Raw genomic sequence first — 26100 nt, 5'->3', positions numbered from 1 at the left:
AAGAGTAACTGAAGTAAAACTAAATAAATGGAAAAACATACTATGTTCATGGATCAAAAAAGTTAACATTGTTACATGACAATTTTCTCCAACTAATCCATACTCAACTCAATCTAATAAAAATTTCAGCATTGTATTTTTATGAAAGTTCTCAAAATGATTCTAAAATTTATTTTTTCCACTTTTTCTTTTTTTGGACATGCAGCGGTATGCTGGAGTTCCCTGACCAGGGATCAAACCTGTGCACTCTGCAGTGGGACTGTAGTCTTGACCACTGGATTTCCAGGGAAGTAGCAATTCTAAAATGGAAACGCAAATAACTTAGGATAGCAAATCAACTTGAACAGGAACAAAGTTGGAAGGGTCATATTATCTGACTTTAATACTTACTATAAAGCTATAATAATCAAGAGTGTTTCATAGCAGCATAAGTATAGACATTTGGAGGCCAGAACTATACCATATACATATGGTCACTTTATTTTCAATCAAAAGGTCAAAGAAATTGAAAGGATGGATTTTGCAATAAATGATACTGGGAAAAACTTCAAACACACATGGAAAAAATAAATATTCCACCTAACCTCACAAAATAACAAAAATTAAATTTAAACTAAACATGGGCTTAAATGTAAAAGCTGAAATGTTAAAATTCCTAGAAGAAGCCATAAAAGAAAATATTTATGACCTCTGGATAGATAAAGATTTCTTAGGACATGAAATAAATGAACCATTAATATTTTTTTAAAAAATAAAATGCACTTCATCAAATTTTGATCTTCTACTCTCCAAAAGACACCTTCAAGGAAACAAAATGTCAAAATCCACAGAATGTGAGAAAATCCTCATAATACACCTATCAGATAAAGGACTTGTATTCAGAATATATAAAGAATCTTAAAGTCATCCATAAGAAGATAAATGAATTTAATATGCAAAAGATTTGACACTTTATAAAGAAATAAACATAAATGTCTAATATGCACAAGAAAAAAAATAATTTAACATGATTAACCATTAAGGCAATGCAAATGAAAACTACAATGAAATACCACTACCTAATCACTGGAATGTCCACAATTAAAAAGACTGATTATACTAAGTGCTGGGAAAATATGGACCAACTAGAACTATCAGACATTTCTATTGGGGATACAAAATGGTACAAGCAATTTGAAAACTATTTGGGAGATTAAATGTAAAAATTAAACATATAGTTATCATACGACCCTTCAATTCTACTTAGATATTTTCTCAAGAGAAGATGACATATATCCAAAGACTTGTACTCCGTTGTTCACAGCAGCTTTGTTAACAACAGCCTCCAAATGGAAACAACCTGAATCCCCATTGTGGATGAGTGTGTAAAAAGAACAAAGCAAAACATACAAAGGGATATTACCCAGCAGTTAAAAGGGAACAAGGTGCATGAATAAATCTCAAAAACAGGATGAATGAAAAAAGCCGAGTGCAAAATAATCTCCTCCATAGGACTCCTCTGATGTGAAACTCCAGGAAAAATAAATAATCTACAGGGATTAGAAAATCAGTTTCCTGGTTTTGGTGAAAGTGGAGACTGAGAACATTTTGAGGTAATAGAAATGTGGCAGTTACATAAATGTATGTGTCAAAACACATCGAACCATACACTTAAGATGTGTGCATTTCATTATATCTAAATTATACCTCATAAAATTGTTTGTTTTTATAAGAAAGGCTGGTTCCCAACTGGACTTGAAGGTAGAATACAGGCATCTCAGTAGTTAGGCAGAATTTAGAGCTGAACTGGGAAGGATTCACATCCTGACTGCACTCAGTACCTTTAATTCGCCGAGCTGTATGTGAAACATTTTGTCCTCCTAGACATTTTGTTGCACAGTATTATCTTCTACCCCTACTGACTGGCAGAACATGTTCTTATGGATAATTCTTTATCGAGAAGACACATTAAAGATGTCATTGCCACAGACTAATATGGAGACTTTCCTTCCCCTCAGTTTTTTTGATCTTGGTCATGGGAAGAACAGCATCAAATATAGGGGATCTTCATGTCTCTAGTCTACCAAAATCAGGGAAGAAAGTATATGGAAAATAAATTCTTGTATCACAATAGGTATCAAATGACTACCAAACCAAGGAAGTCTATGGAATCTGAGACAGAATAATTGTGGTGTAAAATCTAAGACTCCTAGTAGCTTTCAGGGATGAAACATTCCAAGTGTGACTTCTGAGGTTATAACACATAGGACAATGCTTTAGAATAATGTTTCCCAAAGAATGAGACAAGTATCAAAGGTGGTATATGAAATGATTTTACTGAAGTGGTAAACCAATATGATACTAAATAACATTAAATCACACAAGATTTTCTTCTCTGGTTCTCTTAGTTTTTCTGATTATGTATCAAAATGTCTCATTTCATGTCAGTATGTTTTTAACATGACTATCTTCTCTTAAAAAGAAAATGTAAAATAGTTACCAGAAATACAGTCAGTACATTTGTTTGTTTATTTACTTAGTTATCTTCTATTTATACCAAGTAAACCTGTTTTTTGCATAAAGTAAATGTTCTCCAGTAAAAAAAAAAAAAAAAAAAAGGAGCCATTAATTTATTATTAATAATAATAGGTTAAAAATACTATAGTAGAATATGGTGATATATGAGTATCTGAGACTGGATAACAGTACTTTCAAATGTTCATTTGTGAAGAAGAATATCTATCTCTATGTAGATACTAACATATTAAAGAAAATTTACTATCAGGACATTTTCATGTTATAAATTCATTTTTAATTTGAATTGCTTACCTCTTTAATAGTCCCTCAAATTTCAGATTCCAGATAAAAGGCCAAATTAATATTTTTGTATCTTATAAATTAGGATGAAACTCCATGAAATTGTGGGAAAGGCAGCAATATATTCACCCAATAATAGATGGTTAAATTCTACTCTGTCTTTCTACTAACAAGTGCTCTCACTTGAGTGCGGGCAGACAAAGAAGATACGCAGAAGGCACCCATGAAAAAAAGATTCTGTTTCCATAAAAGTTGGCAGTCTACTATTTTTAGTTTTGCTCTTTTTTCTCTTCTTTTTTCTTGGTATACATTTTAATTTCTCTCCTTTAAAAGGATACATAAAAGTTTATATTTTATTCTAGGTTCATTAATCACTTCAAAAAATACAATTCATGTGGACAGATTTCTTCAAAATTGTTATGCTGTTGTCAGTGTTTCGACAGTCTTGTACAATTTTTTAAAAAATCAACCTCAGCTAGGCTCTAGAGAATTTTAGCAAAAAAAACAGGAAGAACTGTAAAACAGATTTTCTTATTTAAAGAAACATAAGACAGTTTGGTTTCTATCATGCTTATAATTTCCCAAGAGTAAAATGAAATTTGGAATGAACAAAGATAAACCTTTTACCTGTTGGAAGGTGCAGTGTTATGTTGTTGCAAAAATCTGTGAAGCAGCATTCCGTTTTGGTAACATTGTTGGAACTATGACAGAAGACTTGTGCATTTAATTCTGGGAGAGAGACACAGGACTTGATCACCTGCTCCTTTCCATTGGTTAACATAACAGAAGCCCAACATGCTCCTTCTGTTTGGCAGGTAAAGTTTGAAGAGTCACACAAAAGACAAACACACTTCAAACCTGGAAAAGATAAGGCAAAACGCTTTAAGGTGCGAAAGTTATCATGCAAAGAAAGTCAATCTTAATGAAAACTGAGAGACAGTTTAATAGCACTGGATAAAACATACATGCTAAAGCTGTTACTCTTTCTCAGTCCTGTGCTTTATCAAAAGCGTTGCCCAACCATCACTTACTATTGCTTATATTTTTATAAGCAATCTCTTCAGTTGATACTGTATTTTTAAACAAGTTTCTCACCCTTGGTGTAAATCCCTCCTTTTTAAACTCAACCAGCTCATTCCTAAATCAGTAGTCCCTATGAAACGCCAGGATACAGTAACACAGCAACCCAGAAGTGCAGTCCAGCATCATTGGTAGAGCATTCAAGCATTGTTTAAGGCGCTCACTACCCAAACAATCCAGTGTATTCTGTCCATTTACGATTTCTCCTTTAAACTTTAAGGTCAATGTGCTAAAAACACAAAGCTAACCGCAGATAGTCACAGCTTTAAAAACCTGTGTGACTCTTTACATTTATATTCTATGATATTTTAAGAGTATTGTATTGTCATTGATGAGCCATTATATATCCCCCTTTTCACTAAAGAATACATCTTAGAATGAGTCATTTGAATATAGACCATGACCTTCAGGCAAGTTTCTTTGAATGAATACATCTATTCAATAGAGCAAAACACATCAATTGTAGAATTAAATAAATCTACATCAATAAAAATTAGACTTTGTTAATCTGTTCCCTTTACAAGTTTCCACAACATTCCCCACTTAATAAACACACACACACACACACACCCCCCACATTAACTCACAAGATCAAAGTAGTAGAGTACTTCTGTTCTGATGTAAAATATCTATCATGAACAATCCCGTGGTTGTGAGTAACTTATTCAAATTTCATTTAATTACTTTTAAATAGAACAGTACTGAATAACCCTTTTGTATCATTACTTAATGAAGGTTTTGTTAAATCACAACACCCCCCTGCAATATCTGAATGTCCAAAGTTTTTCCATCCAACCGTTTTTACTCAAATTAGTCTTGAAATTGCTAATTACTCAAATTGGAGCTGATTTTATACCTGTAAAATATTTGATACATTAATGGCTATTTTTATACTCAACTTCAAATATCAATGTAAGCAATACAGATAATATTTCTATATAATTGCATGTGTAAGAAAGAAAAACCACATATTGATTAATAGAAATTCTCTCTTCTTTTGATAATTTTTCTTGACCAGTAAAATACTGTCTCTATAACCATTTTTATTATTACATACTAAGGGACTTACAATCATGAAATAAAATACCATTTTGTTATCAGCACTGGACCAAGCATAACAGGTTACTCTTCTATTTATACCACTGGTTATCAATATAAATAAATATAATCTTTTGTTGATGTTTATGTGCTGTGGTAGAACCTTATAATGTAGACTGACTGGGATTTAATAGAACTAGATATATAAAATGTAGATGATTTGAAAATGTTTTAAGTCACTCTTTCTGCATAAAACAGAGCTCATATAATTAAGATCCATCCACCTAGGTATCTTCTGACAGTAGAATCTCTCTCTCTAGCATCTTCTGATTCAAATTTGACAGAGGCCTTCATATTTGGCTATTGCTTGCCTCCTCTGTGCCTCCATTTCCTAATATGAAAGATAAGGGATTCCTCCTCATAGGGCTGTTATGGAAAATAAAATAATTAATCTATGTGAAGCCCTTAGAATAATGCCTGATACCTAGAAAGCACTATGTCAATTAGTGACTACTAATTACTATGTAATTAGTGACTATGTCTCATTTTACTGGAGAAGTTAGAGCTAGTTGTTCTATGAAACAATCAAAATACATTTGTAATTCATATAGGAATGACTGAATGAACTAGGTACACAGACCATTGGAAAAACATTACAAAGAAATGCATCTCCTTTCATACTGCCGAGTGAGTTGAATGTTCTCATTCTTTTAATGGCCCAGGCTAGATCCCAGATGATGACACAGCAGGAAGATCTGGTGATAGCATAGATAAAGAATTCAGGAAAAGAGGAAGGTTCCAGTCCTAGCTCCATCACTCCCTTGCTGATTGACTTTGAAGGTCTTTAACCTTGCAGGGTTTCAATGCCTTCCTCTGAAAATCGGAAATGAACCAGGGGAGGGGTAGTAGGTCCAGAAATCCTGAAGTTTCACAGAGTATTATTTATTTTACGATTCTATTAAATTACAACTTATGGAAATTTACAATCACAAAGTATGGAAAGCTCTTTTAAAGTTAAAAAACCTACCCTACTGTGGTTATTCTTCAGTCTCATACTTAAAGCATTTGAAGTTGGGAAGAATAAATTTCCCAACACATAGTCTCAAGCCATTTGTTATTACACTCCTCATCAGCATCTCCTTGAATTTTTATTTCCAAGAGAAGCATAACCTGGAAATCAAGGCACATAACTTAGGGCTATGGGTCCACTGAGTAAAGACAACCATAAGGTACCCAGCAGCTAAACATATGCTGGTCTCATGTGTGCTTATCATTGTGTGTAATTCCCAGTGCAACCAGAGGAGTTGGTTGTCACTCTCTCCATTTTACAGATAATGAAATGAGGCTCAAAAAGATCAACTGACTGAATTTATGCATCAGTCATTAGACTACTTAAACAATGTTGTTTCTATCCTACCAAAACTGATATTATTTTAAAAACAAGATGAGTACAAAAACCATCTTCCCACCTCACCAGTTTCTAGTGATGGTAAATAAAATATAACTTATTATAACATTTATATTTTATATATAAGAAAATAATATTTTACTTTTAGAATAAAATATAATTCTAATACAGCAAAAACAAATTAAAATTACTTAACAATGGACAATTGAGATTTTTATCTTTATTGTTCAAATAATCTTTTTAAACAAATTCTACCTATTTTTTGAGAGACAGGTAGTCACATATCCTGTGCCTCACATCTAGTACAAATAATCTTACCTCTCAGTTGGTTTAAGTGTTTTTTAAGTGTAAGTTTCTAAAGTATATCTAATCAATACTTTCTCTTGGAAGCATTATTAGCTCCTTATAGAAATGATTACATAATAGTTCTTATCAAGGAATAATGTAGATACTCACTGAATGTTTAACAGGCTATAAAAATATCCCTCAGTTTAAAGTAAAAGGTACCAATCAGAAGAATAATACAGACCAAAGTGATACAGTTAAGTCATAGTAAATGACATGTTGACTTTAAATCCTGCACAATGGAAACACTGACAAAATTGAGAATTTATTGATAATAATGGCGTCAAACAATTGCTAAATGTCCTCATTTACTCCAAGTCAATTAGCTTGACTGTGTATCACTGACAGAGAACAAACAGCAAACTAAAAAGAACCTAAGATGTGTATCTAATACACAATCGACAACATAGTTAATCTTGCACATAGTGAATTGGTGGGAAATAAAAAATGCAAGACTCAACATAGAATTCTAGTGTTGCCAGTTAAAACATAGGTTGCCATTAGAGACAAGACACATTCATATTTTGTTTTTTTAAAAATTGATGTTAATTGAGTCAATTGCAGTAGAATATCCTACGATAGGATAATCTGTTAGCAGACAACAGGTCAGACTTAACATTTATTTATTTTATACTTTCTCATTATACTGTCCTTGAGTCATACAGAAAGGGATAGCAAATGAAGTTGAAGAAGGTAATTACCCGTAATAAGGAGGCCTATTAGACTTTTCCCCACAAGGAAGATTGCACTTTTCTTGTGTCTCCTCCCACCCTTTTAATTATCCTCTTCTTCCCCCTTTTTGCCAATTAGTCTATAAAAGCCAAGACATCTGTTACCCACAAGACATCTGTTACCCACATGAAACCAAAGGATGTGAACATTCTTAATCAACCAGAAAATAAATGTTCATCCATATTTACACGTGAGGGCAAGCATACCCTGGTGTCTGGAAATGCAAAAACCATCAGATTACATAAAAGAACCAAATGTATCACTTGTGTTTGTGTGCTATTCTTACTCATAATATTCGGTGGGGAAATATTAGCTGTTTTGAATTAGATACTATTTTCAATAAACTGATTTCCTACATTTGGGGGCTATATGCTAACACGTCTATTGGCCAGTGCCTTACCCAAATTTCTGATACATGCCCTTTCTTCTTTTCCAGAAATTAGTTGATTCAATGTCCCTAATTTGGGAGTTGGATATTAAACAAAATATTTTTTTAATTTAGAAAACTGTCTCAAGCTTGACCTGCTGCCTTTCATCATTTGCAGTCTTCTGAGTTAACAAAAGAATAATTCAAGCTCATCAGTGTGCTGAATATGAAAAGTATAGCAACAAGAAAGGAGCCAGGACAACCAGAACTACTGTCTGCGAAATAAAGCTAGACAGGGTCAAAGGAAACCAGGCAGGGATCTGTCTTCCCTTTTTATTTCTTTTCAAATTTTTATTTTCTTGTCATGTAGTCATTTCAAAGTATTTGCCTTTCTTAATGGCAAGAAGGAATAGAGAAAGAAAGTAGCTTTAATAAAATATTAGTTTAGTTTAGTGCTAAGTCATTTCAGTCATGTCCAATTATGTGCAACCCCATGGACTATAGCCCGCCAGGCTCCTCTGTCCATGAAATTCTCCAGGCAAGAATATTGGAGTGGGTTGCCATGTCCTTCTCCAGGGGATCTTCCCAACCCAGGGATCGAACCCATGTCTCTTACATCTACTGTTTTGGCAGGCAGGTTCTTTACTACTAGTGCCACATGAGAAGTCCCAAATGCAAACTTTTTGGCCAAATGACCCTTCAGCTGAAATTCAACTTCTAGAATTCTATTTGCCCAGATATATCCAAAGAAATTCAGAACTCCTAAAATATTGTATACCAAACACAAAGGAAAATTATTCCTTTGTGCAAGTGGCTATTATGTTCCCTGTTTAAGAAGGTCTCACTCTCCTAACTGAGAAGGAATGGAACTACCCTAACAGGAGAGATTCTACCCAGGACAACTGCTTTCACCTCCAGTTGCAGGGTTCAATTTAGGAAGAGTCCAGCACATCTTGAATTCTAGTACTTGCCACTCAGAATATCCTCAACCCAAATCCTGGGTTCAATGCCTGGATCAGAAAGATCCCATGGAGGAGGGCATGGCAACCCACTCCAGTATTCTTGCCTGGAGCATTCCATAGACAGAGGAGTCTGGATGGCTACAGTCCATGGGGTAGCAAAGTCAGACACCACTGAGTGACTAACACACACAAAGACCCCTCCAGTTTTACAGCCCTCTGTTAGTCTGAGCTCATTCTCAACTTAAGTAACTTTAGTGTTACCATATCTATGACAGACAGAAAGCTGGGGTTAGAAACATGAGCACCCAGTGAAGGACAGGTTTGCATTCCCATATTCATACACTGATATTTCAGTGGGTGAGCTGATCCTACCAATTTATAATCCAACAAAACTTCTCCAGTCAATATTAAAGGTTATCTTGCCCTATATTTATCATATGAGAATCCATTGTTCTTTCCAATGTCAACATGATATTTGGGAGAAGTAGAGAAAAGTTCAAAGCCTCTCTGAATTGGTGTAGACATCAAGACTCGATTAATCCCTAAAATCACAATATATACACAATTACAACTTTAGACTTTGACTATAATCATGTAGTGAAGAAAAGGACTGACTCTATTTGGAGTCTCCTGTAGCAAAGTATGTCAAAGAAAAAGTTGTTCCTAATCACAAGACATGTTTCTTCTGCTAACGTCCCATATAATTCTGACTTAAGTTGAGAAGTTATTTTTTTACTTCGGCAGCCTAAGTGGCTCTTTATCAAACTTTTATTTCAAGTCCTGAGATCTGTACTGTCCCCTTAGGAGAAGACTAATTCTCAATGGATTCTAATTACAATCCAATTGCATTGAATAAAACAAAATCTACAATTGTTATTATAACCTGCTACTGCTGCTAAGTCGCTTCAGTCATGTCGGACTCTTAGCAACCCCACAGATGGCAGCCCACCAGGCTCCCCCATCCCTGGGATTCTCCAGGCAAGAACACTGGAGTGGGTAGCCGTTTCCTTTTCCAACGCATCAAAGTGAAAAGTGAAAGTGAAGTCGCTCAGTCGTGTCCGACTCTTAGAGACCCCATGGACTATAGCCCACCAGGCTCCTCTGTCCATGGGATTTTCCAGGCAAGAGTACTGGAGTGGGGTGCCATTGCCTTCTCCATATTATAACCTAATAGGCTACAAAGTCTGGATTCTTCCAAATCCTTGAACGTCATTTCTTATAACTAAGCCTCCTAGACCCACTTGTCTCCATTTTATAGCTCTAAATAACAAGTTTCTTTCCCACATCATGACCTTGCCATTATGGAGTCAAAGTTCCTCCAAAACATTTAAAATAGAACTATCATGAGTGCGTGCTCTGTGCTAAGTCACTTTAGTCATGTCTGACTCTTTGCAACCCTATGGACTGTAGCCCACCAGGCTCCTCTGTCCATGGGATTCTCCAGGGAAGAATACTGGAGTGGATTGCCATGCCCTCCTCCAGGGTGTCTTCCTGATCTAGGGATGAAACCTGTGGCTCATTATGTCTCCTGTATTGGCAGGCAGGTTCTTTACCCCTAGAGTCAACTGGGAAGCCCAGAATTATCATATGATTAAGCAATTCCACTTCTGCATTTTTATCCAAAGAAAACAAAAATACAAACATGAAAAGATATGTGTACCCCATGTTCACTGCAATCTTATTTACAATTGCCAAGATAGGGAAAGAACCTAGGTGTCCATCAACAGATGAATGGATAAAGAGAATTTGGTATACACACACAAACACACATTCTCACACACACTGGAATATTATTCAGCCATAATAAGAAATGAAGTCTCGCCATTTGTGACAAGGATGGACCTTGAACATTGTGCTAAGTGAAAAAAGGCAGACGAAGACAAATATGTGATTTCATCTATATGTGGAGCCTGAAAATAAAGTCTTATTATAATATATGGTGATAAATGTAAACTAGATTTTTTAAAAAGGATATTGTATTAGTTAAGGTTTTCCAGAGATACAGAACCAGTAGAACATATATACACACACATGTATACATATATCTATAGATATAAACATCTATATCTACAAACAGAGAGATTCAGTTTAAGAAGCTGGCTCACTAGATTGTGGAGGCTGACAATTCCAAATCTGCAGGTTAGGCCAGCAGGAAGGAGACCTAGGGAACAGTGGATGTTGCACCTCAAGTCTGAAGATGGTTTGAAGGCATAATTCTTTCTTCTGAAGACCTTAGTTTGTTTTCCTCATAAGGCCTTTAACTGATTTGATGAGGCCCACCCAGTAAAGGACTTCCCTGGTGGCTCAGACAGTATTAAGCGTCTGCCTACAGTGCAGGAGACCTGGGTTCGATCCCTGGGTCAGGAAGATCCTCTGGAGAAGGAAATGGCAACCCACTCCAGTACTCTTGCCTGGAAAATCCCATGGACTGAGGAGCGTAGTAGGCTCGCAGAGTTGGACACGACTGAGCGACTTCACTTCACTTCACCCAGTAAAGGAGAGTAATCTGCTTTACTCAGAGACTATTGATTTAAATGTTCAGTTCTGTTCAGTCCAGTCACTCAGTCACGTCCGACTCTTTGCGACCCCATGAATCACAGCACGCCAGGCCTCCCTGTCCATCACCAACCCCCGGAGTTCACTCAGACTCACATCCATCAAGTCAGTGATGCCATCCAGCCATCTCATCCTCTGTCGTCCCCTTCTCCTCCTGCCCCCAATCCCTCCCAGCATCAGAGTGTTTTCCAGTGACTCAACTCTTCGCATGAAGTGGCCAAAGTACTGGAGTTTCAGCTTCAGCATCATTCCTTCCAAAGAAATCCCAGGGCTGATCTTCAGAATGGACTGGTTGGATCTCCTTGCAGTCCAAGGGACTCTCAAGAGTCTTCTCCAACACCACAGTTCAAAAGAATCAATTCTTCAGCACTCAGCTTTCTTCACAGTCCAACTCTCACATCCATACATAACCACTGGAAAAACCATAGCCTTGGCTAGACGGACCTTTGTTGGCAAAGTAATGTCTCTGCTTTTCAATATGCTATCTAGGTTGGTCATAACTTTCCTTCCAAGGGGTAAGCGTCTTTTAATTTCATGGCTGCAATCACCATCTGCAGTGATTTTGAAGCCCCCCCAAAATAAAGTCTGACACTGTTTCCACTGTTTCCCCATCTATTTCCCATGAAGTGATGGGACCAGATGCCATGATCTTCGTTTTCTGAATGTTGAGCTTTAAGCCAGATGTTAATCTCATCTTAAAAATAACTTCACAGCAATATCCACACTGGAGGTTGACCAAAAATCTGGGTACCATGGTTTAGTCTAGTTGACTTGTAAAATTAACCATCACAAATATTTACTATGTATCAAACACCATGGTAAGAAAGAGGTAGGGAGAAGAGCAAAAAGGCCATTCTCTAAATGAATAGCAGTGTTAAAGGACATTACTGCTGCTACTGCTAAATTGCTTCAGTCATGTCCGACGGTGCAACCCAGAGATGGCAGCCCACCAGGCTCCCCCGTCCCTGGGATTCTCCAGGCAAGAACACTGGAGTGGGTTGCCATTTCCTTCTCCAATGCATGAAAGTGAAAAGTGAAAGTGAAGTCGCTCAGTAGTGTCTGACTCTTAGCGACCCCATGGACTGCAGCCTACCAGGCTCCTCCGCCCATGGGATTTTCCAGGCAAGAGTACTGGAGTGGGGTGCCATTGCCTTCTCCAAAAGAACATCACTACAGTGTGCTAAATGGAGCTAGAGGTGGTATACAGTGTATTAGGACACAGCGGCTGAATGTTTCTTAATTCAGCACGGGAGGGGGCAGGATAGATAGGGGAGGCTTCTTTGAGGTGAGTCTTGAGGAACACAATTATTCTTCACCAACCCCAGTCTCCCCACGACCCCCACCGCCATCACCCACCCCCATTCCCCCACACAGACACCCACCCCTGCCATTCAGGATACCTGTCCCACCCCACCCTCTTTGCAGTCCTCAAATTAGCTCCCAGTCAGTCCCATCAGCCTGGGGTAACCATGGGCAGTCCTCACCCACTGGACAGTGGGGAAATAGCTCCTCTTATGGGGTGAAATACATGGGAACTAACTTGTCTCCACTTTACCAACATGTTCCTGTAACACCCACTCCGCAGATGGAACTCCATTCTCAGTCCAAGCATCTTGGCGTCCGGAGCACCACCCTCCCAAGGCTCCTCTGGACTCTGCTACTATCTGGGAAGGTTTGGTCACCTTCCCCAGAGTTGCAGTTTGGGGGTTGGGCCCTCCTCCAGCGCAGGGCCCTGTAACTTCCACCTCCTGTTTGCCTGCTGGGTTTTCAGGTACTCCCCGGGGTCGCCGGGACACGAAGGATGGTCAGCCGGGCCTTGGCGTGAGTGAATTCTGGACTGTGTCAGCTCAGCCTGGCTTCTCCCCCTGCCTGCCCAAAGAGTCTCAGTCCAGAGATGCCTTCCCGGGGATCCCGGGTGCCACCTAGCGGCAGCAGAGAGAAGACGCCGGCTACTTTTTACAGGAACCATTCCTGAAGAGCGTTTCTCAAGCCTCGTTAATCTGCCACCCTTGGTTTTCTGTTATTTGACATTTAAAATAAAAAGTACGGGCTTCTCAGGTGACACTCGTGGTAAGGAAAGTGAACGTCGCTCAGTCGTGTCCGACTCTTTGCAACCCCATGGACTAGTCCATGGAATTCTCTAGGCCAGAATACTGGAGTGGATAGCCTTTCCCGTCTCCAGGGGATCTTCCCAATCCAGGGATCGAAACCAGGTCTCCCGCATTGCAGGCGGTTTCTTCATCAGCTGAGCCACCAGCCGTAAGGAACACTCCGGCAATGCAGGAGATGCGGGATCTGAGGAGGAAGTGGCAACCCATTCCAGTCTTCTTGCCTGGAGAAGACCATGGACAGAGGAGCCCAGCGGGCTACAGTCCAAGGGGTCGCAGAGTGGAGCACGACTGAGGGACTGAACACACATACACATAGGGAGTACGACTTATCTAGAAACAAATCAACGCAGTGGTGACTTGAATGCGCTTCTCCATTGGAAAAGTGGGCTTCTGCTCTCCAATTCCCTTGACTGTCACACCCCTAGCCCAGGGGAAGGGCTTTGAAAGCTGCTGCTTGCTAGATCAGAATTTATTAAAAGAAATCTCTTGCTTGCCCCACAAGATCCCAACTATCCAAATACTGCTAGCAAAGTTTTTCCAAATTGTAAGAAAGAAAAATTGATAATTAAGCCTTTAAGTCTTATTGGCATATTCAGTAAGATCCCATTGCCCATTGAGCAGTTATGTTGATGTTCATATAAAATCATACTTGACAATACTGATTACTAGATTTGGGGATATCACCCACCTGTAAAAATCTCAAAAATAATTCTAGGACTTAATCAAAGATTGAAATAATTTTTGCTTTCCCAAGGAAGAACATTGAAAAAAAAGCAATTTCTACTACCATCATTTTCAAAAAGAAAGGGAATTATAAAACCAAACCAAGTAAGTAAGGATATAAATCATAGATCTAAGACAGGACTTAAAAGATCAAGGATATCTTTAAAATTTTTCAAATGTTGAAAAATAATTGCTATTATGTTACATTTCTTTGTCTTTTTCTGATACAAACTGTCAATCTGGGGGTGGACTGTGCATCAAAAAGTGGAACTCAGAGTGTTCAACCTGTTCCTAAACTGTTTTGTTGATGATTAATGGCCACAATCCACACAGGAATTTTCTCTTAAATGGAAGAGGCAACCATCTATAGTGCTGTTTCTATTCAATATGAAATGTTCAAAAAAAAAAAAAAACCCTGAATAAAGCTGAATAATAAATGCCATGCATCCCAAGCTACAAAGAAAGCTAATAGTAGGAGACCAGTGTTTGATTGTTTTCTTTGCTCAGAAAACAGATTGCTGGGCCTTCTGGGCTCAACTCGATGAGCTCACCCTAGGCAAATGCTCACCTGCCATTGTGTAAAGGCTTCCACCATTATAGGGACACAGATATTAATACTGTATTTGATCAGTCTGCACTTTTAAGTCTATTTTATTGGACAATGGTGTTTTTTTTTAATTATAATAGACCTGTGTTCAATATACTGCTTCTCAAATCTATGAAGTCTTGATCAGAACACATCACATAATTTTAATATTGTTTCCATGAGATTATTACCAATTATAACCAACTCCTGAAGGATATGATTTCCAGCAACATCTTATAGTGATAAGCACAGATTGCTATTCTGTTACATGGAGAAATAAACCTATGTAAAGAAAAGAATAGCCCAGGAGTCCTGATTCAGCCTAGTGTATTTAGGAGATGGGGGTGTTAATCCTAGCTCTAGTAAGATGAACTTTGAGGCTTCAGTGACCTCAACTGATCCACCCAAGAAAGAATGGTGGCCCAGACGGTAAAGAATCTGCCTGCAATGCAGGAGAATCAGGTTCGATCCCTAGGTCAGAAAGATCCCTTAGAGAACAGAATGGCTACCCACTCCAGTACTCTTGCCTAGATAATTTCATCGCCAGAGGAGCCTGGTGGGCTCCAGTTCATGAGAGTCACAAAGAGTGAGACAAGACTAAGCAACTAATACACACACACACACACACACACACACACACTGTCCTTCCCAGTTCTAAAGTTCCATGACTTTATGGTGAATGCATTGATGGCCACCAGGCAGTATGAGACAGAGTAATGTGAATGAATGCATATTCAAAGACCTAAAAAGTTATATTAGAATCTTAGTTCTCAAAGAAATCTGTTCAGAAGAATATTACATTATTCTGATAAAGACTGAATTGTATAATCAGAGTTTATACTTTGGAATTCCACTGAGTCATAGAAGCCTAGTTTTGTGTTTTCAAGCTCACTGAAGTTGAAAAGATAGAAATCATGTAGGAGAAGATCACAGAGAATTTGGTGATGAAAGGAAAACAGAAGACATATTTCATCTATTTGTGAAAAATGGAATAAAACACAGAAAGTTGACACAAATGTAAAGTTTTAAAAGCTAAAGAAGCTCTGGTTTATTTAAAGGAGGCAATTAAAAATAATCAATCAAGAAAAGAGTAATAATTACCAAACTACAGGACTAAAAGAATAGGCAGATAGAAAAAGAGAAAAAACAGCCTCACATTTGGAAGGAAAGTAGCAAATAAAATTGGAAAGTTAGTCTTCAGAGTTCTCAAGGGCTCACTTGTCAGAAATTTTTATCACAATCCACATTTCTTCATTTCTATGATCAGATATGGTAAAGAATAGGTAATTCTCAGTCTAGAAATAAAAGGAAACTATACAAAGTAAGAAGCTGCTCTAACTAAAAATAGAGTGAGAAGTGAAGAGTTGAAAGGGGAAGAGGAGGGCAAGTGATTTAAAAGGAAGTTTTCTTTAGGGCTGATCCCAACTTTCCCACACTGACCCCAAAACTGAAAAGTTTATTTAGCTTGGATACTATGAATAAAACTTATACTGTACAAGCATAAAAGGGGCAGCATTATCTGCTCCTCTATTCAAAAAAGTTGAGTAGGAGTGGAAGCTGATGAATGGGAGATGGAATTTTTAAATTCATAATTTTAAAAATATATGTAATTCTCAGACTTTGAGGGGTTATCATAGCTTCTATGAAAGGTGGGTTACATGGCTTTCTCTGGAATTATGTTTTCTTTCTGGGCTTTCCTACTGGCTCAGAGGGTAAAGAATCTGCCTGCAATATAGAAGACCTGGGGCCAATCCCTAGGTCAGGAAGATTCCCTGGAGAAGGGAATGGCAACACACTCCAGTATTCTTGCCTGGAGAATTCCATGGACAGAGGAGCCTGGCAGGCTACAGTTCATGGGGTCACAAAGAGTCAGACATGACTGAGCAACTAACATTTTTGTTTATCAAAATATTATTAAACAAAATAACTCCTTGCTTTTTTCCAGCTATGCAAATATATTTCAAGACATAAAAATGAAGAAATACAAGAAATGAGAGGACCTTGGAAGGCTCAACTCATATTAAGCCAAAAAACAGAGAAAGTCTAAGGCAGGTTGTCCAGAGTTTTGCTGCTATTGTCATGATAAGCCAGTATAAAACAAAAAAAACTATAGCAAAATAATAAAAACAACCCTTATCTTTGTAGCTCTCTTCATTTGAATTTAACATTGTGGGAATTCAGCAAGGTGTAGGAGAGGATTCTCTGCCTCAGAAGACTCCACATCTGTATTTGAAATCCTGAGTCACTCGCCTGACCAGCTGCATAGCCTAGGAAGTCTCTACACCTCTCTAAACATGACCATGCCCTGGGGAAGCAGGGACAATAATTCTAATCTCACAAGGTTTGGTGATAAAGAGAGCTATTTTATATAAGACATGTGACACACAGATGTCTACAAATTAAGTTCCTGCTATTATAAGTTATTGACTATTAGCTGTTCAGAGCTCATCATTCAAAGCCCAAACCACACTCCTTGAATATAACTGTGACTATTTAACTCTTGATGGCTTTGATTAACATTTTCTTTGGTAGTGAAACTGCAGCACTATCGTGATAAAATCAGCAGCTTCAACTCCAAATAGACTTTCTTTGTCTTAAAAGCAAAAAACGTTGGCATCTGAGCATGATCAAAGAGTAGAAGGATCTAGAATCCTAATTCTCATATTGATTGCTACACTAAAATTTTTCTCAAATTTTATATAAAATTATACTAAACTTAACTATAATTATAATACTATAATTAACTATACTAAAATTTTTCACAAAAATGATGCTACTAAAAAGTAGAATCAATGACTTCTTCAGTTTGACAAAATATATTTGAAAAAGACAAGTATATCAGTAGAGAAATGAATGAAGTAGATGAACAGAGAAAGAAAAACTGTCAATAAACATGAAAAGATTTGATCTCATTAATAATCAAAACAGAATATTAATACAACAAAGATATAATTTTTATTTAATATTATTTTGTAAGTTATAACACCCAGAAGTGACAAGAGGGGATCAATTAAATTTCATCTTTATACACAGATGGAGCTTCATTTACAAACTTTAGGGAGTACAATTTGACATATTTGCCTCAAGAGTCCTAAAAATGTTTATCATCTTTTCAGTTATATTCCCACTTCCTCTATATGAAATAATCAGAAAAACAAAATTTTATTTAAAATTTCTACTGCAGAATTATTTCACAAAAGTAAAAAATGGAAATAACCTATATATCTCCAAATCAAAATGTTTAAATAAATTTTGATAATACATATGATGGCATCAGATCAGATCAGATCAGTCACTCAGTTGTGTCCGACTCTTTGCGACCCCATGAATCACAGCACGCCAGGCCTCCCTGTCCATCACCAACCCCCGGAGTTCACTCAGACTCACATCCATCAAGTCAGTGATGCCATCCAGCCATCTCATCTTCTGTCATCCCCTTTTCCTCCTGCCCCCTATCCCTCCCAGCATCAGAGTCTTTTCCAATGAGTCAACTCTTTGCATGAGGTGGCCAAAGTACAGAAGTTTCAGCTTTAGCATCACTCCTTCCAAAGAAATCCCAGGGCTGATCTCCTTCAGAATGGACTGAATATTTATGATGGCATAATATTATGATGGCATAATATTCTGTATTTAATAATATTTAACTAGAGCACTATGCTCAGTCACTTCAGTTGTGTCCCACTCTTTGCAACCACATAGACTGTATCCCACCAGGCTCCTCTATCCGTGAGATTTTTCAGGCAAGAACACAAGAGCGGGTCTTCCCGCTCTCCTCCAGGGGACCTTCCCGACCCAGTGATCAAACCCAAGTCTTCTGCGGCTCCTGCTTTGCAGGCAGATTCTTGACCACTGAGCCACGGTGGAAGCCCATTTAATTACAGTAGTTCACTACTCTATCAAATGAAAAGTAGAATCATAAAATCAAATGAAAAGTAGAATCATAAAACATATAGGATATGATCTTAATTTACATACATATGCCTAGAAATAAGGATTAGGAGGAAATATATCAAAACATTAATAGTGATTATCTTTGAGGTATCAAACTAAACGATTTTCACATTTTTCAACACTTTTCCCTAATCTCCTATAATGAACACATATTAATGCTGCAGTCAGAAACAACAAGATTTTAACATCACTTCACACTCTGTTAAAGTACTTAGTTCATCGACAGTCACTGAGGATATCATAGGGATATCTTCAGCCAACCTTCTGCATATGTCTTTAAAAAAACACTGATCGTAGAGTCTGGTATTCACCCACATGTGCACTACCATGTTACTCCATTGCTTATAGCAACTCTACTTTCGAGTTCAAAAATTTCAATTTGTGTTCTGAAAATAGGCTAGTATATTTGAAAATAAGGCTATCCCTGAAAATTCAGATACATGAATATCACATAATGACCCTTGCTCTATACTGGAAGCTTACCTGATCTCCAGGACATAAACCAACAAACTAGCCTAGCTTGGTGATCTTTCTATAACATTTCCTCTCATCTTTTGTCTTAGAAGAGGGTCAAAATCAGCATGGTGACTTTCCCTGAGTGTGTAGAAGACAATCAAGAAAATGCTGACTGCCCACTGGGTGCATGACACTCTATTAAGCAAGGGGTACCTCTAACCTGACTCAGCAAAATAAGGTTTGTTAGTGCATTAATGGCTCTTTGTGCAGACGGCAGCTGTAAGCAAAATTCTCCATAAGCAAGCTTAATGCTATGGTAAACCAACAAAAAGAGCCGAAGCAGCCCCTAAGCGCTCTCCTGAAGGTGATAAATGACTTTTCAAGTTGAACCAAATACTTTAACCTAAAAAAGCAGGTAAGCAATACCACTTTTACAGTGGACTTTATCTGTGTATGGATAATGACCCTCAGTTGCAATTTCCTAAGAGAAGAAAAAAAATCCTTAACCCATGCTAATGAATGAAACATAGACTTATTTATCCTAATTTGATTTCATTTCTCTCTATGCCATTTTACAGACTGAAGATGATATACACAAAAACATTTTAATGTGTACAGAAACTCCTTACTTATATAATAGAAGTTAACAAAAGTAAATCAATTATTTGTAATCAATTATTTGTTGTTTTGTTGTTATAGATGCAAGTGGTTAAACTTAAAAAAAAAAAGTAGGTTAGGAAAAATTGAAATGAAAAGGATCTGTCCAATCTCACATTCCTGAGGCACCTACTCTTAATTATTTTTGTTTTAGGGTATTGTCTTATCTTAGGGCATTAATCTAAAAATATAGTGCTGTTCTTGATTAACCAGTTTGAACAACTGTCTGCTGACTTTACATGCCCTCCAATTTGGGAAGTAGGTCAAGTTTATTGAGATATAATTTACACACTGTAACATCCCTCCTTTTTAGTATACAGATTTGAGTTTTGACAACTTCAGCTCAGTCATGCCTCCCCCAAATTTCCTCTTATACCTTTTAGAAAACTACCCCCCTACCCCAACCCATGGCAAACGATGTTTTCTGTTCTTATACATTTGCCTTCTCTAGAACGCTGAATAAATGTGTAGCCTTTTGATTCTGGCTTCTGCCATTCGGCTTAAGGCATCTGAGATTCATTCATGTTGTTACATACAAGTCATTCAATGAGGATGAACCTAGAGATTATCATACTAAGTGAAGTAAGTCAAACAAAGACAAATATCATATAATATCATTTATAAGTGGAATCTAAAAAAGATACAAATGAATTATTTACAAAACAGAAATAGAAAATTTTTAAAATTTTTAATTAAAGAAAGTTCATTGAATGAAGGTTTGAGTTTGTTGATTCATTCACAAATTAAATGACATATTTCCCCAGTTTTTGCTGATTAGGAACAACTCTGTAAGAAATATTAATATACAGATTTTTATATAAAATAAGTTTAATTTCTCTTCTCTAAATATCTAGGAGTGAGATTACCACATTTTATAGAAAGTGTATTTTAAATTTATAGAAAGTTACCAGTGTTTTTCAAAGTAGCATTTTATATTCCTATCAGTAATATTTAAGAGTTCCAGGTACTTAGCAGTCCTGCCAGGACTTGGTATTGTCATCTTGCTTTTTGTTTGTTCGTTGTTTTGCTTTTTTAGCCATTGAAACAGGTATGTGGTGGCATGTCGTTGTGGTTATAATAAGCATTTCCTCATTTTTTTTGGTGTGCTTATTTCTATTCAGGTATCTTCCTGTTCAGGTCTTTTGCTCGCTTCTTACTGGGTTCTTTGTTTCCTTGTTATTGAGTCCTGAGAATCCTTCATGTATTCTGAATTAAGTGTTTTATAAAATATGTATGTGTCTTGCAAATATTATCTCCTGGCTTTCAGCTTGTTTTTTCATTCTTTTATTTGCACCTTTCAAGGAATAGAAGTTTTAAATTTTGATAAAGTCCTATTTATCAATATTTTCTTTTATGGATCATGTTTGTGGTACTTGCATCTAAGAAATGTTGCCTAACCCAAGAGTAGAAACTTTTCTTCTAAGTTTTTATAGTTTTAGATTTTATTTTTACATTCATGACCTATTCTGACTTAACAATTATAACCATGCCAGGCATGTTTTGAGGTTCTTTTCTCTCTGTCTCTCTCTTTTTTTTTTTTGCCTATTTTTCCAGCAACATTTGTTGAAAAGAATGTCCTTTCTCTATTGAATTGCCTTTACACTTTTGTAAAAAATCAATTGATCATTAATATGTAGACCTATTTCTGGTTTCTCTATTCTATTCCATTAATCAATGTTCCTCTCTTCTTTTGCCAACAACACATTATCTTAATTACTCTAGATTTATAAGCCTTGGATCAGGCACTGAAGATTTCACTTTTCTTCTTCTTTTTCCAAATAGATTTGGTTTTCATTTCCCTTTACATGTAATTCCTATCTGCCAATGCAAGAGAGATAAGAGATACAGGTTCAGTCTCTGGGCCAGGAAGATTCCTCGGAAGAGGGCATGGCAACCCACACCAGTATTCTTGCCTGGAGAATCCCATGGACAGAGGAGCCTGGCATGCTACAATCCATAGCGTCACCAAGAGTCAGACATGACTGAAGTGACTTAGCACATAATTTTTTTAAAGCTTGGTGAATTGTGCAAAAATCCCTGCTGGGATTTTGATTGTGATTACATTGAGTCTACAGACCTATTTGAAAATAGCTCACATATTAGCAACACTGAAGCTTCAGTTCAGAGAATATAGTATATCATTCCATTTATTAAGGTCTTTAAATTCTTTCAACTGTGTTTCATATTTTCCAAAATAGAGATTTTCCACACATTGTGTTAGATTGACACCTAAGTATTACATGAATTTTTTGATGCCACTGTACATGGTTCCTTTTTCCAATTTTTAAATTTCCATTACTGTTATATAAAAATAGAATTGATTTTTTTTATATTAAGTGTATCATGCAACCTTAAACTTCAACAAGAACTTATTGGTTCTAAAACTTTTTTTGGAGATTCTTTAATATTTTCTATATATAAAATCAAATTATCTGTGAATAGACAAATTTGCACATATTCCTATGTAATCCATATGCCTTATATACATTTTTCTTATGTTAATGTATTGGCTAGGACTTTCCATTTGGTATTGATTAGAAGTAGTAAGAACAGACATCTTTGCCTTGTCCTCACTCTTAGTGAGAACTGTCCAGTCTTTCACAGATAAGTACAAGAGAAGGCAATGGCACCCCACTCTAGTACTCTTGCCTGGAAAATCCCATGGATGGAGGAGCCTGGTAGGCTGCAGTCCATGGGGTCAAGAAGAGTCGGACACAACTGACTGACTTCACTTTCACTTTTCACTTTCATGCATTGGAGAAGGAAATGGCAACCCACTCCGGTGTTCTTGCCTGGAGAATCCCAGGGACAGGGGAGCCTGGTGGGCTGCCGTCTATGGGGTCGCACAGAGTTGGACACGACTGAAGCAATGCAGCAGCAGCAGCAGCAGCTGTTAAGTTTTCTGAAAAAGCTCTTTCTCATGTTAAGAAGTTCACTTCCATTCTTAGTTTGGTGAGAGTCTGTATTACTGATGTTGAGTATTGTCATCTGGTTTCTGTGAATCTATTGATATTGCCATATTTTTTCTTCTTTACTCTACTGAAATGATGAATTGTAATATTAGATTTCCTAACATTTAAAAGTCTTGCATACCCAGGATAAACCCTGCTTGATCATGATGTATTACCCTGTTATTATATTGTTGAATTCAACTTGATATTTTGTTGAAGATTTTTGCAGTCTCTATGAGTGATATTGGTCACTTTTCAGATGAAAAACAATTTGGATTTATTGATTTTCTTTTTTTTTTTCCTTCAATCATTTTGTATTCTTACCACTATTTCATTCCTCTACCTACTTTGAACTTAATTTATTCCTTTTTATTCTATCTTCTTAAGTTGGTACCTTAGATCAAAAGTTTACAGACTTTTTCCTAAAGGGTCTGCTGCTGCTGCTGCTAAGTCGCTTCAGTCATGTTCGACCCTGAGCGACCCAATAGACGGCAGCCCACCAGGCTCCTCTGTCCCTGGGATCCTCCAGGTAAGAATACTGCAGTGAGTTGCCATTTCCTTCTTCAATGCATGCATGCATTCTAAGTTGTTTCAGTCATGTCTGAATCTGTGTGACCCTATGGATGGCAGCCCACCAGGCTCCTCTGTTCACGTGATTCTCTAGACAAGAATACTGGAGTGGGTTGCCATTTCCTTCTCCACTTAAAGGGTCAGATAGTACATATTTTAGTCTCATGGGCCCTACAGTCTCTGTTGCAGCTACTTAATTCTGCCATCATAGTATAAAAGCAAGCATAGACGATACATAAATAGGTGTTGCTGTGTTTCAATAAAACTTTATTTACAAGTTGGACAGCCAATGGGTCATAGTCTGCCGACCCTTTTCTTAAGTCATCACTTAAGACCTTTCTTTTTTTCTGCTATAAGTATTTAAAGCTCTAAACTTCCTTCCCAGCAACTGCTCCAGCTCATCCATAAATTGTGCTATGCTGTGTTTTTGTTTTCACTGAGTTAGAATATTTTCCATATTTTGTGATGTTCTGGGATCTGTGGGCTATTTAGATATGTGTTGAATAAATTCCAAATATTTGGGGAATTTCCAGATTGTTTTGTTATTGACTTCTAATTTAAATCATTGGGGATGAAAGGACATCATCTGTATAATTTTAGTTATTTTTAATTTCATTTTTATTTATTTCAGAGTCTAACATGCATCTGGCCTGGAGAATGTACCATGTGCATTTGAAAATAATATTATTCCATTGTCAGGTGGAGTGTTCTATAAATGTTATTCAGGTCAAGTTGCTTAATGTTGTGATTCAAATCATCTTTTTTATCTTCACTGATTTTCTGTCTTCTTGTTTTATCAACCACTGAGAGAGGACTGCTAATATTTTCAACTTATATTTGAATTTGGCTATTCTTATTTTTAGTTTTTGAAATTTTTGCTTCACATATTTGAAAAGTTTGTTAATGGGTACATGCACATTAAGATTATTATGCCCTCTTGATGTATATTTATTGTTAGGAAATCTCTTGCTTTATCCCTGGTAATATTTATTATTATGACATGTCTTTCTTTATCACTGGTGATACTCTTTGCTATAAAATCTACTCTCTTGAAATTAATACAGATATCCCAGCTATGCTTAATATTTTTATTGTTTATCTCTCTCTTCATTTTGTTACTGTTAATATAGTTACTCCAGCTTTTTGGTGCTGAATGTCTGCATATTATAGATTTCCCGTCTTCAGACTCTTAACTTTATGTGTACATATGTACACCTGCAAACATACATGCATGCGTGCTAAGTCCCTTCAGTCATGTCCAGCTCTTTGTTACCCTATGGTAACAGCCAGGCTCCTCTGTCCATGGGATTCTCCAAGCAAGAATACTGGAATGGGTTGCCATGCCCTCCTGCAGGGGATCTTCCTGACCCAGGGATCAAACCCACATCTCTTAGGTCCCCTGCATTGGTGGGTGGATTCTTTGCCACTAGCACCACCTGGAAAGCCCACATACATACCTGCTGCTGCTGTTGCTAAGTCGTTTCAGTCGTGTCCGACTCTGTGTGACCCCACAGATGGCAGCCCACCAGGCTCCTCTGTCCCTGGGATTCTCCAGGCAAGAATACTGCAGTGGGTTGCCATTTCCTTCTCCAATGCATGCATGCATGCAAAGTTGCTTCACTCATGTCTGACTCTGTGCAACACTATGGACAGCAGCCCACCAGGCTCCTCTGTCCACAAGATTCTCTAGGCTAGAATACTGGAGTGGGTTGCCACTTCCTTCTCCAACATACATACCTATGTGTATATAAATGGTTTTCTTGAAAAGAACATATGGTTGGGTATTGTTTTACATCTAGTCTTCCATACTTATCTTTTAACTGGAGTGTTTAGAGCATATACACTTAATGTATGTATCAATGTGGTTATGTTTAAATCTGTTACCTTTTTATTTTTATCTTTCCTTTTTTTCCTCAATTTTTGCCTTCATTTGGTTTAATTGACTGTTAGTAATCTATATTATTTCTAATATTAGTTTATAAGCTACATCTTTGCTTCCTTTTTAGTTATTACTACAAGATTTATAATATGCACCTTTAAATTATCATAGTTTAATCTAAGAACCTTATTATCATATTCTTCTATTTCCCTCTTCTTGTCTTTTGTGCTATTAACCTCATATGCTTTACACACTTGAAAGAAATCAATAAAATTGATAAATCTCCAGCTAGACTGATCAAGGTAAAAAGAAAGAAAATTCAAATGCTCAATGTCAACAATAAAAGATGGGACAGCACTACAAATACTATTGGTATTAAAAAGTAATAAGGAAATACTATGAAAATCTTTATGATAATGATAATATCCAAAGGAGAGTTCAAGTCCAGCTGTTTTAACAAAGTCAACTTTCTTCTACATGCAAAAAAGCAACACTTTTTAATATAATAGAGCTACTATTTATAGAGAACAGCTATAGGAGAAAAAGATTTTAAAAGGGAGAAAAGTTTGTTCAACTATGCATTTATTATTCTTTAAGGAATCTTCTGCTAATTATATAATTATTCCTTATTCAGTGTTTCAAATTTAGAGTGAATGGGCTATTTCCTGGAAATAGTGGAATTTGAGTGCCAATGCAGGAGATTTAGGAGACGTAGGTTCAATCCATGGATCAGGAAGATCTCCTAGACGAATGGCAACTCACTCCAGTATTTTTGCCTGGAAAATCCCATGGACAGAGGAGCTTGATGGACTACTACTCTGGGTTCGCACAGAGCTGGACATGACTGAGTGACTAAACACACATGCAGTCTCCCTATGGTTTCAGAGAGGTAAAGCTTCACAGTGCAGACCTTTACCCTTGAAGAGCAATAA

The 26100-nt window shown here is 36.9% G+C and overlaps 1 protein-coding gene across 5 annotated transcripts in view; it reads right to left on the bottom strand.

Annotated features, from left to right (window-relative positions):
* The window catches only part of ACVR1C (activin A receptor type 1C), an 80699-nt gene that overhangs the window by 45576 nt on the left and 9023 nt on the right, over nt 1-26100 (bottom strand). For all 5 annotated transcript variants that reach the window (XM_044935109.1, XM_044935099.1, XM_025276357.2 and 2 more), the window contains exon 2: nt 3424-3654. In XM_044935109.1, coding sequence (XP_044791044.1) covers nt 3424-3654 — 231 coding nt within the window. The remainder of the gene's footprint in view (nt 1-3423; nt 3655-26100) is intronic.

The sequence above is a fragment of the Bubalus bubalis genome, chromosome 2, assembly GCF_019923935.1.
Source record: "Bubalus bubalis isolate 160015118507 breed Murrah chromosome 2, NDDB_SH_1, whole genome shotgun sequence".
NCBI classification, from domain to species: Eukaryota; Metazoa; Chordata; class Mammalia; order Artiodactyla; family Bovidae; genus Bubalus; species Bubalus bubalis.
The sequence above is the reverse complement of the archived record's forward strand: the minus strand, read 5'-3'. Positions and strand labels throughout refer to the sequence as shown.